The 12,557-nt window shown below is 47.1% G+C and overlaps 1 protein-coding gene across 1 annotated transcript; it reads left to right on the top strand.

Annotated features, from left to right (window-relative positions):
* Window positions 1–287: 287 nt before the first annotated feature.
* On the top strand, window positions 288–6,855 carry AREG (amphiregulin). The gene is made up of 6 exons (XM_072335851.1): window positions 288–390; window positions 477–635; window positions 2,693–2,876; window positions 3,325–3,483; window positions 4,980–5,082; window positions 5,618–6,855. The coding sequence occupies exons 1-5, from the start codon at window positions 348–350 to the stop codon at window positions 5,065–5,067; spliced, it is 633 nt and encodes a 210-aa protein (XP_072191952.1). The 5' UTR covers window positions 288–347; the 3' UTR covers window positions 5,068–5,082; window positions 5,618–6,855.
* Window positions 6,856–12,557: the final 5,702 nt, after the last annotated feature.

Raw genomic sequence — 12,557 nt, 5'->3', positions numbered from 1 at the left:
AAACAGAAAACTGACTGGGCAGGCTGAATCTCCCCATCCTGAGAGCACATCGTGGAGAAAGAAGGTCTCAGGAAAGAAGGTCTTGTGGACCACTCTTTGGCCATACCCACACGTGGCAAAGCAAACCCCGGGCCCGCATCTCTGCCTTTGGAAAGATACACTCCATCATCTCTGCTCACCCGCCCTCTCCTGCACTCCGCCCTCACCTGCCCACTCCGCCCCATGACGCGGCCCCGGCGCCTATAAAGCGGGTGGCGGCGGCGGGCGGCCCTTATGGAGCGCTGTGCACCGCCGGGTCCCCGCTCCGCCCGCGTCCTCTCCGCGTCTCCGCCGCCCCCGGAGCCCCAATGCGCGCCGCGGCGCTACTGGCCGCGCTGGCCGTGCTCGCAGGTGTGTGGCTGAGGGCGGGGAGGAGGAGGAAGGGGGGATGTCGATGTGTTTGCGGAGCGCTCACCACTCTGTCTGTGTCCCCGCAGCCTGCCGAACCGCCGCCGCCTCCGAGCCCAACGGCACCGAGCCCGAGCGGCGCGGGGGCCCGAGGGAGCCTGAGTCCGCGCCGGGCTCCGACTACGAGGAGGAGGAGTACGAAGAGGCACCGGTTGCGCACCAGTACTTGGTGGGGGACCTGGTCCGAGGTGAGCCTCGGGAAGGGGCGTGGAGGTGCGTGAGGGCTGCGCGTGGGCTGAGCGTGCCGCTGCTCTACGATAATCCTGTCAGCCGGGCTGGAGGCACCGGCAGGGGTTCGGCGTGCTGCTCGGCCCCAAACGTGGGGTTTAAGTGAGCTCATAAAGCGTCCTTTAGGCCATGCAAAAATGTGTGCATGCGTTGTGAGCTGCTTGTGAATTACGAGGATGCCTGAACAGCTCCCCAAGCAGTGATGTGGCAGGGATAGGAGGGTCTGGTTGGTTGTGTGGCTGTAAAGTGAGCCATGAGGGCACTTCTTGAGCCTCAGCCTCCAAGGGATTTGCTCCTCTGCAGAGCTCTGTAGCCCTCTGGGATGGGCTTCAGCTGCTGGAGGGACACCCTGAGATGTGGATGAGACCAGAGGGATTTTGCTCCAGATGCTGACTTGGAATCGTGGATGCTCACTCCAGTTTTTTGGGAGTGTGAAGCCTCCAAGGGGAGCAGGAATATCAGATCAGAGAGCAGTTAGGCCAGCAGAACTACTGGTGCAGTGACTTGTGTTGTATAACTGCACAGAAACCAGACTTGCTAGCAAGGTGGTTGGTTTGTAGACCAGCTCTTCTACTTGGCAGGAGGTTTATCTGTACATCCTTCATGTTATGATTCAGCTGTGGATGGCTTTCTTTGCTGTGCAGCTTACATACAGGGCACAGATCAAACTGACAACCTGAGCCTTGAAGAGGGGAATGGGAACAACCTCAATTATCCAAGTATGAACCTCAGCATCAGGTTGAACAGGACAGAGGAGAGGACTCTACTGTGAATTCACAGTCCTAGGGATAGGAAACCTTGCTGCAGGAGCAGTGCTCCTGGTTTGCATATTAATATAGTTTATACCATTTGAATCAGACTTCTGGTTGCTAAAGGCAGTTCTGCTTTTAAGTGACTTCAAGCCAAGCTTGTTGCTCTAGAACTTAAAATGATTGCTGTCTAGACAGTAGTGAGCTACACCTTGTTTCTTTTTGCAGGATCTCTTCTTGTCACTACACAAATAGGCCTATGAAGTAGTTAGAAACCATTATGCTTATCTCTGTAGCACAATGGAGAAGTAAGCAGCTGGGAAGACTGTTGCAGCTGTCTGCTATTTCTGAGGCCTGCTGAAACTTTCCTGGTTGACTGCCACTCTCAAGTAGTGTGGCATCCCTCTGGGAGAACTTGCCTTATGGCTAGCAGTAAAGAGATAACTTGCTTATGAGCCCAACTGCTCCATAATAATGCTGCAGAGCTTTGTTGCTATGGAGTCTATATTCCTCGGTTGGTGACTGCCTTGTTCTCCATCTACAAGGAAGATGATTGCCCTTCCTTAAATCCACAGACTACTGAATCACCACCAGTCTTTAAACCACACTCTTCTGGAGATTTAATTGAGATAATGAGGGGCAACAGCAAGTGGCAGAACAAATAACCTGTCTCTTGTGGATGATCCTGCTTTCACCCTTTGGTGCACTTGGCATCTCTCTCAAAGCAGGAGAACTGGAAATGAAGTATCTCTTCTGCTGAGGATAGCACTGCAGGTTATTTGGGAGAAACAAGTCTGATAAGTGGGATAGCAGGCTGTCGTGCCTCTACAAGTGCCCAGGACTATCTAGCAGCTCACAATGCCTTTCATCACTGATGCAAATAGAGAGTTTAGAGCAATGGAGTTGGTTAGCCTTGTGTCTGAGTCGATATGAAATGAGGGGATGGTTTGGCTCAGTGCAACCTCATAATATTCAGCACAGGTCCTTGCTTGAACCTATACAGTTTCACTCAGTCTCTGGTGGCCTTCCCAGCACATCTTCTCACATTGCTCTGTCTGCATTGCTCAGGATGTGGTGACAGATTTGAGCTCCATGAGCCTCAAAGCCCGTTGTCTCTGTTATGGATGTGAAGCAGTCTGCTTTGTTGACTTGCATCCCATGCTTCCTGCTCAGAGGCTCTCATGCAATGATTCCCAATCGCTGTAATAGCATTTTCACAGCATCTAGCTTTTCTGCAATACTAGAATGAGCAACCTTGTCCTTTACAGTGGAACCTGTGGTTAAACCCAAGCCGGTGAAGAGGGGAAATGAAAAGAATGCTGGCAAACCAAGGAGGAGGAAGAATAAAGGGAAGAACAAAAAGAAAGGGACTCCTTGTGAAATGGAGTACAAAAATTTCTGCATCCATGGTGAATGCGTGTACTTACAGCATCTTCAGATGGCAACCTGCAAGTAAGTTCTGTGCAGTGTGTGAGTGAGGTGTGGTTTGCATGTGCTGGTGACATAGAAAGGCTTAGAGGGAAACATTGGTGTCAGCTTGGCCTAGATACATCTCCTACTGTATTTTGACTGAGAATCTTCTGCCATGTAAATTAAGTGCTGATGGAATCTGAGATGCATAACAAGCCACTGAACTCATCGGTTGGTCATAAACTTGAACCTAAAGAATGGAAAGGTGTGTCCTGCTGGGACATCACACCCAAACTAATCTCAACTTGTTGAAATACTAACAAACCTTCTGCTAGAGCAGTGACTGTGTTCCATGAACATGCTCCAAGTGAGCATCTTGAGATTCATCTGCAACTGTGAGGATGTCTAAGTCAGACTTGACTGTGTGTGGGCATCCTTGGCTCCAGACAGCATAGGAGCTGATAAGAACTTGTGTTTATGTTTGTTGCAGGTGTTATCAGGATTATTTTGGTGAGCGCTGTGGTGAACAGTTCATGAAGACTCAAAGGAAGAATGATGTGGCAGACTACTCAAAGACTGTGTTGGTTGTGGTAGCTGTCCTGCTCTCCAGCATCAGCTTTGTTGCTGTAGTTGTCATTGTGATAGTGCAGTAAGTACGCTCTTTAGTATATGTCTGGCTCAAACGTGAGCAGGACTTTTGTCCAGCAGTTGCAAAATATGCATGGCTTATTTGAATTTCCTGTGTGGAAGACCTCCAGAAGCATGAGTTCTTATTCTGGCTTCCTGCTCCTGCTACAACCAGAGCACTTAGTGCTATAGAACATCAGCAGGAGCTGGAGGAGGAGCATTCATGCTGATACAGCAGTGCGTTTCCCAACCCTTGTGCAGAAGAGGCCTGCCAGCAGGAATGTAGCTGCTCAGTGTGTGGCTGTGATCCAACAGCTGGCTGCGCAGCTGGAAGGAAGGAGTGCTCCAGCTGACCACTAATTAATGGAGGCTGTTGAGCTTAAATACTTGCACAGTGGGGGTATCAAATGGGGGAGTAAGTGCTGTCAGTCTGAAGTTCTGTACTGCTTGCTGCTAAGAATAAGGAAGCAATTGTGTGATTTAAAGCTGCAGTGAGGTAGATAACCTGCGGTCCTGCTGTGAAACGAGTAAAAGTCCAAAACTTTGAGTGCATGCTTCAAGCACTGCATCAAACTCTTACCTGCTGACATGCAGTATCTAGCAGCTTCTGATCACCTGTGCCTCTGCAGCTTTTCAGTTGGTTCTCCAGGATTTGTGCAGGTCCTCCAGGTCTGGCACTGCAGCAGGGCTTGGGTAGTACAGGTGGAACTCAGAAGTGCAGTCTAATTTTAGATCTCACAGTACACTGACACAATTTGGTACATGCTGTACCCGTCCCTGCATTTCAGGAAACAAGGTGTGCATTTGTTTTGCTGCTTCATATTTAGATCTAAACTTAAGGCACACTGGGAGGAACACTCTCATTCCACTCTGCTATGAGAAAGAACCAGTTCTGTAGTGCAGTGAGAATGAGCATTGCTCTCTGCTGAAGCAAGCCATGCAGTAGGATAGTGGTTCTGGTTCTTCATGATCTAAACACTCATAAGCTTAAACAGTGAGATGGATGTTACTGTACCTTCCTCTAGAGAAACTGGGTGGTCAATTGGAAACACCAGTAAAGGCATAACAATGAAAAATTCTGGTAGCAGCTGGCTTTTGATGTATTCATGGGACACATGCATTTGAATTCCTGTCCCCTTGAAGTTCCCAGGGCTCTGCTGTGGGAAGGGGCAGAGTGCTCTGCACATTGCAGCTGTTAGCTCTAGCCTTCAGGAAATCTGGCCACGAGAAAGTCTCCCTATGTTCTGCACACTTCCAGCCTCTTGCTACCTGATGGTGCTTGCATCAGGAAGCCCCAGCTATGCGTGGCAAAGCTCTGTGCTTAACCCAAGGCTCCTTGATGTTATCAAGCTATTGGATACGTCTTGTAGCTGAATAGTTAAACATTCACAATGATGTGCTCAAAGTTTCCTGGTGCCTAGGAGCTGCTTGAGGATCCAAAGGGCTTAGCTACAGAGCATGGGATGGATGGATGTCAGCCTTTAAAATGATCATATTTTATGCACTCCAATTCCACAGGGTCAGGAAAAAGTGTCCTCAGTATGAAGAGAAGGAAGAAAGGAAAAAACTTCGACAAGAGAACAGAAATGGTCACGTTGGTGTGTAAATGAGGAGAAAGCAGGTATGTGAGCCAATTTCCAACTCTGTTTTTTCCAGGCTGGAGCTGCCTGTGCAGGAGTTGCGTGTGTGTTTAGCGAAGCTAGAATTATCTTTCTTTCTTGTTTAGCACTCAAAGGGCCTTGAAACGTGTAGGTTACATGTATATGACCCAAAATGACTGGATTTTAAGGGTGTGAATTCAACAGCACTCTTTAAGACAACAGCCAGAAAGCCAAAGGAGAAGTAATCCATTCCAGTAATGGAAAGCACTATTGAAATGAGTCCCCTTTTGGGGAATCAAAACTAATCTCTAGACCAGGGTGAATTACTGTAAGAAACCATGGTAGCCTTCCATCATGAGATGGTGCAGCAACAGATGGACTGTCACCTTCATAAGAGAAGTACCCAGCATTTCCACATCTCAAGGCATTAAGGAGCTTCTGGTGTGTAGAGACTGCAGACAAAGGCAAAGCTGCCTGCCTTGGGTATAGGCTTGTTCATGTGCAGAGTGCTCATATCTTGGGTGATAGTTAACATGCCTGGTCTTCCCCTTACAGAACAACTCTGATGTGGCCACTGCCAAGCTTCAGGGGACTTCTGGCTACCTGACACAACTACCTGGACACTGGGCTGGAGCTGTTGCCACTAAGCCTTGGTTCATCAAAACAGAGGCTGCTGCAGGGAGATGCCCAATGTGTCTGTCACTTGCTGCTGAATCACTTGCTGGGGAGGACAGTTAACTGCTACAGCTTGGTACAACAATGTGGAAGGAGCTGCCACTATAAGGGTAGAGGGCTGCTATCAAGACCTGCTGGAGACTACTCCTGAGCTTTCTCTATTGGTGCTGGACCTCCAGACTCTGCTTGTATGTGGATGGACTTTCTTCTGCTAGCAAGTCTCCTTTGGCAGCTCTAGCTCACGGGGCAGAAGCTGTGGCTCCCAGGAGAGCAAGACAAAGGAGAGAAGATTCCTCTCCTCAAAGGCAGAAAAGGGAAGAGCTCATCTCACTAGACCTCAATGGACAAAAACAAATTCTGCTGTTGTTGTGCTCCCTGTTGATATCTGCTTCAAAGAATTTCATCTCTAATTCTGACTTGGTGGGTGTTGGTGACAGGTCTGTCAACCACACCTGGGTTCTGTTACTGTATGTGTGGAAGGTATTCCCACTGAACCCAGTAGGATTTACTGTGTGAGTGGAGCTATCAATTTGTGTGTGTATGATGCGGAGTTAAAACTCAAGATGCTGAGACAACAAATGTGAGGTCTGACACTCTGTCTCTGAAGGAATAGAGTGCTCAAACAAGCTGATAAGTCTGGACACTGATGCTGCAGCATCTATCCATTGGCCGAAACAAAGCTTCTGTTATCTAGAAGGTTGGTGCTGCTTTGAGCAGCACTTGAAGTTGAGCAGTTTAATCAGATCTGACAGTATGAGAACTTGACCAAAAAATCAGTTCATTTGAAGAACTAAATTCAGGCATTGTTACACAGCATGTGGTGATTTCCTATGCTCTTCATTACGATACGAAGAACTTGACTTACCTCAAACCTTTCTGACCCAGCTATCCTCAGTTTCTTGATGTCCATGAAATTTTGAGCACAGAGTAGTGTTTGAGTTCAGCTTCTTCTTGGAAGAGTGAGTGTTCTGTATAAACAGAGCAGAATTCTTCTGGTAGCAGAGTAACACCATTAATTGTTAAGACATATCTGTAAATGTGTAAATATTTATTATTGTATTTAATATTTAATGCTTCTATAACAAACTTATTTATTTTATAATTAAACTTTTTACATAATCTAACCATGGTAAGAGTTTGTTCTTGCTCTCAGGTTTACATGTAAACACTTCTAATTAGAGATTGGTTTCTCCTTTAAGTGTGAGTTTCAACACTTTTAAGAGCATGAAACAAGGTTATGAAGAACTAGAGTGGTGTGTAAAGTAGAGCTCAGTGCTCTCATGGGAATGCAAGTTGTTTGTAAACAAAATGTGCAGATACCAGTGCTTGTTTCAGTAGGAAGTCCATTTAATTCAACTACAAAGGAATCCTTCAGGTACTGGACTCCAGGGAGGGGTTTGGTGAACTAACTTATTGGGAGCAAAATTTCAAATGGAAGTTTCAGCAAATGAGTGGAGAGCTGGGATTGTTGAGTAGGAGAGAGTCTTTCATCTGTGTGGTCAAAGGATTGGAGCAGCAGCTTGGGATTCCATCCTAAAAGAGGAAGAGTAGAGTAGCCCCAGGCCCATGACTCTGAGAGGCAAGAAAGCCTTGGTCTCTAAAGTCTACCTTTAATTTTTCTGCAGGTGATCATTAGTCCAACTGCAAGCTGATATTCCTGTTAGGTGCTACCAGCAGAGAGCTGGATTCTGAGGTCAGTGCTGCCCAAAAATAGTACTATAGGGACGAGTTCATAAAATTCATGGTCTTAGTGGATTTATGAGGGCCTTCTTGTAGGGTCTGTCTCCTATAAGAAGTCTCTTATTGGATTTAATTTCTATGTCTTATCCTGTGGTAGCTAGGATAACTTTATAAAGAAACCAAGCACCAGGTAAATTTTCAGTGGAGACCCAAGTTGTGTACTTGTTGTGAGAGTGGGGTACAGTGCTGTAAGGAAGATCTGAGCATCAGTCCTTGGTCTCCTAGCTCAGCTGAGAAGTTCTCATGCTCTGAGTGCCTGTGTGGTATGGTACATAGCTGAGGCACAGGTAAGTGGATTGCAACATCTTCTGGGAACACTGCAATGCTACATTCCAGGGAACTCACCTCATTACCAAAGTAAATAGCACTTCTCCGAACAGCTTTTCCACAGACATTTAGTATTAGGGCTCTGGCAAGGAAAGCTGTTGCTATAAGTCATGCCAAGCTTCTTGCTTTCTGTAAACAAGCCTAATCTCGGTGGTGGCTGAGCAATAGCACAGTGAGCCTGGGAATGGATTACACCTCTCACCTGAAAGCCATGAGGATCTTCTTCCCCAATCATTTCTACCCTCTGTTTTCTTTCTAGTGTAAATACTGGGTTTGCTACTTAGTAGGTGAAATCACTGCTGTCATGAGAGAGATGTACTTTCCTTCTTCCCTCCCCAATTCTAAAGCTTAACACCAGTGTGGCCACTGTAGTGCAACATGTGAATTTCCTGTTCCTCTCTTAAGATTTGGGTTATGTTCTGATTCTCTGAAAGTTGGGCAGCTGTGTCTGAGAAAAGCCTTTTGCTGTGTGTCAGTCCCATCCAGCACTGTTGTAGCACTTACATAGACAGCTCTGCTCCCATACTCTACTGCTGTGAGAGTTCAGTTTCTGTGTTCCCTGTTCCTGCCCAGCCAGGTCTTTTCTTTAGGATAGGTGCCATTTGGCTCTCAACTTGCTTCTCTCAGCTTGCAGTTCCCTTTGTTGCAGTAAGCATGGATGTTGGTCCCACATTTTATCAGTAGGTCTTTTCCCCCATATTATTACTTATTTTATTTTATTTTATTTTATTTTATTTTATTTTATTTTATTTTATTTTATTTTATTTTATTATTTTATGCCTTCTAGCGGTGATGTTACTCTGCCTCGAGAGCATCTATACTCATGTTGTAAAATAGTTGAATGGCTTAGGCTGGAGGGGGCCTTAAAGATCAGCTGGTTCTGACCCACTGCTGTGGGCTGGTTGCCAATCGTTGAGTCAGGCTGTCTAGAACCCCTTCCGACCTGGCCTTGAACACCCATCTTTGTAGCTGCCCCCTGTAAGACCTGTAGCAGCTGCCTGATGTTTCTTGCACTATTTTCTGTGCATGTGGCTGCTTTTGCAAAGCATTTTTTGTATATAGCTCAACATCCTGGAATTCTGGTACAGTGAGGACCACATCTGTTTGCACACCACCTTCTTTCCTATTTGTTGTATTCTCGGTGATCTTTTAGAAAACTGAGTAGTTCATCACACTGTTTTTTCCCTGGTGTGGATTTGAGGAGTTCTTTCATGCTTTGCAGTTGTCTATGAGCTGAACTGCTTCCTGCCTACCCATGAGCTTTGAAGTCCTCCTTCCAGCGGTTCCATCTTCTGCTCTACTTTGAGCTCCTGTTGACGAGTGCAGTAAGTGAGCATGCTTCTGGAGGAAGGGCACTGTGCCCAACAGAGGCCCTTCACATGAGATAAATCATTGACAGAAGGGTCAGACATCCTTTAATAAGCAAAGTGTGATTCCTTCTCATTTTGCAAATAAAGCTCTGCATACCTATCGTTCCTCTGCTGGTTACACCTTCCTCCGGTGACTAATCCCCATTCAGTGCAGGTCTGGCTTTGCCTTGGACTGGGGAGGTAGCTCAGCTGAGGCAGCTGTGCCTGTGAGTGTCAGAGGGAGCTGCTTTTGTTGGCTCGCTATGCTCTGGGCTAATGCCAAAAAGCAGGGTTTGTGTCTTCTTCAGTGTAAATGTCAAACCCTCTTTTTGGGCATACTGATCCAGGTAACACCGTCATTATATCTGCTGGTGGGCCCCTGCCTATGGATGCTTTGGTGAAGACTTTGAAGTACAGCTTCTTTCTCTTAGTGTAGTTTTCCTTACCCAGCTGGAGGTAGGTTTCTATCTGAATATCAGACTGCAGTCACTCACAGATTCAGTGGGTTCATAGGCAAACCTGTTGTTTGTAAGAGCTCAGCAAGGATGTGTTTGGTATCAGGTTCTTCCTGCTTAGGAAAGGAGATCATAGAATCATTATGTCTGGGAAAGACCTCTAAGGCCGTCTAGTCCAACTGTCCACCTACCACCAATATTGCCCACCAACCATGTCCTCAAGCACCATGTCTCCATGATTCTTGAACTCCTCCAGGAATGGTAACTCCACCATCTCCTTGAGCAGCCTGTGCCAGTACCTCACTGCTCTTACTGAAAAGAAATTGTTCCTAACATCCAATCTGAGCCTTCCCTGGCACAACTTGATGTCCTTCTCATTCGTCCTATCACTGTCACCTGGAGGAAGAGGTGGCTGTCATCCACCTCACCCCAAATTCCTTTTAAGAAGTTTTAGAGAGCCATAAAGTCTCCTCTGAACCTCCTCTTCTCAGACTACCTCAGAACTATCCAAGCTCCCTCAGCCATTCCTCCTAAGTCTTGCACTTTAGACCCCTCACAATCCATCACATGGATCACTCCAGTACTGCAGGTAGCAAGCTGCAAACAGCAGAACCAGGAGTGATTTTAGAGGTGTCCAAGCAATGGATGCATTTTTAAGTGTTTCTGATAAATTATCCAATTAAACAGCTCTAATCAGCGTACGGTCTGAGCACCTCCAAACCATCCCAAACTGTACAAAGCATTGCCAGATCTGCCTTGCACTCCCTGTTTCACCACTGGGATGATAAGATGCAGTGGTGGTGGTCAAACCTGAAATGCACCCGGCAGCTCTCCCACATCTTAAGTCACAAGACTGTCCTTCCTTGTGCATCCTCTGCCCTTGCCTCTCTAAGTAGCGTGATTTATGTTCTGAAATGATTAAAGGCACACAAGGAAAATGCAAAGAAAGAGTTGCAAATGCAACTTTCAGATGTGATTTCCATAGGCACAGAGTCAGTGCAGCTCCCGCTGCTATCTGTCTGTATTGCTTTCATGCAGGATCTGCCTGCTGTGGATCTGGCTGCTCTCCCAGCCAAAAGGCACTTTCCTGTCTTACGCCCAGAGATGATTACTGTTGGGGATGAAAGGCAGACAGCTCCTGGGTGGAGCGGAACGGAGTAAAACCACAGCAGGGCTCAGGGCAATAGTGTCCTCCCAGGGCCCAGTCCCTCTCATTTGTGATGAAAGCTTTTCAAGAACAGTAGCTGTGCGTTTAATCCTGCTGGGATGCTCTGCACAAGCACTCACACATTGCCTGAACAAGGCAGCAGCACCTGGGATGTCAGCTGGAGAGGGGTGAGATGAGAAACAGTATCAGACCTTGGAAAAGCAGGGCACAGTACAGTATTTTGCATTTTTATTCTCCAACAAATACTCCTGCCATGAGACACAGTAACATGTCTTTAGTTTTAAGCACTACAGCTCCTTGCTTATGTCTCTTGATCATGTTTGCAGTCTTTTTGTTTATGAGATTCTTCATGGAAAAGCAGTGTTACCATCAGCTACATAACCATGCCTTTCAAAGAGAGATTTGAGAGTTACAAGATCCACAGATAAAACTGCTCCTCAGTTTCAAACCTCTAATTAGGTGCTGTTGTGTGTACAAGCTGTGTGACGGCACTTGCAAATAGGTAGCCCTTGGAATTTGGCATTTGAAGAGGTCTCTGCAGATAGAAGGGTGATTCTGCTTGCTGGGGATATGTCTTGCTGTGTCTTTACACAGGGTCTTTGGCTTTAATGTTTTTAAAGAAAAAACCTACCACAAGCATCATTAGCATCTTGGTTCTTCTTCTCTGTTCTGTGTCCATCCCAGCAGTGCAGACTGGAACTGAACTGGTTTTACTGTGGGCTGGTATAATTTACATAAGAAATCCCTGCAGTGCTAATAAGCACACAGCGTGAGGTTTGACAGTGTGTGCCTGGTAGCAAAGACAGTGCAAGAACAATTGGGGAGGGATGGTGGGCAGTGATGGAGGGAGCTCTCAGCCACCCACACCATCTGATTTAATTCTCTCTTTGCCTGGTATTGAAGCACACATACACAATGCTCACAGTTCAGCTGCTTCATCTTCAGGATACATTTAAGTCCATCCTCAGTTGCAGAGCATGTCGTGTAAAGCTGCCATGCACTAAATCCTGAGTGGGAGTGGGATGAGTATCGCCACTGAAATAGCTCAGTGCTTTCCTGTCTCACCTCTGTGTTGCACAACACTCTCCGACAATTCCCAATTCTGTGTCCCAAGTGGTTGCATATGGTTCAACACTGTGATTCAAAATCCATGGTCTCAACATAGGGACTGAATGCACTGAATGGTGAACCTGAAGCAAAATGAAGTCCTGGGAGCAGCCAACTTGGTAGCAAGCACTGTCTCCATCAGACACTCCCAGCTTTATCATTTGGCGAGGGCCTTCCATCCCTTGGCCCACATTTCGTCACCGCCATCTCCAGGTTCAGCTCCACATGGAGGGAGCTCTTTGGAAAGCAGTGCTGTTCTGCCAGATGGGATCCAGTTGCATCAGCACAGGGCAGGAATGCTCCAGGGCTGGTGGGACCAGTTCTGGCTGCTCTTCCCACAGCTCCTCCTGCACAGCTCCTGCAGGACAGCCACTTCACGCATCAGAAGCATGGTACTGGGTGATCCGTGGGCCCTGAGATAGAACAGCTGCTCCCTGGGGACCCAACAAGGGGTCAGCCCTTCACTGGGCTGCAGCAGGACAAAGGGAGTTATCAGTGGAACAGCGATGACGGTGCTCCCAGCCGCTATCTTGTCACCATCACAGCTGCAGAACTATCACGGCCAACATCTGCCAAAACACAGACAAGCTAGGCTCTTGTTTCATGAGAGCTGAACTCACCTGCTTTGCGCTGATGGCACCGATAACACAACAGGAGGCACTGCAGCCCTTCCT

The sequence above is a fragment of the Excalfactoria chinensis genome, chromosome 4 (genome assembly GCF_039878825.1).
Source record: "Excalfactoria chinensis isolate bCotChi1 chromosome 4, bCotChi1.hap2, whole genome shotgun sequence".
Lineage (NCBI taxonomy): Eukaryota > Metazoa > Chordata > Aves > Galliformes > Phasianidae > Excalfactoria > Excalfactoria chinensis.
The sequence above is the reverse complement of the archived record's forward strand: the minus strand, read 5'-3'. Positions and strand labels throughout refer to the sequence as shown.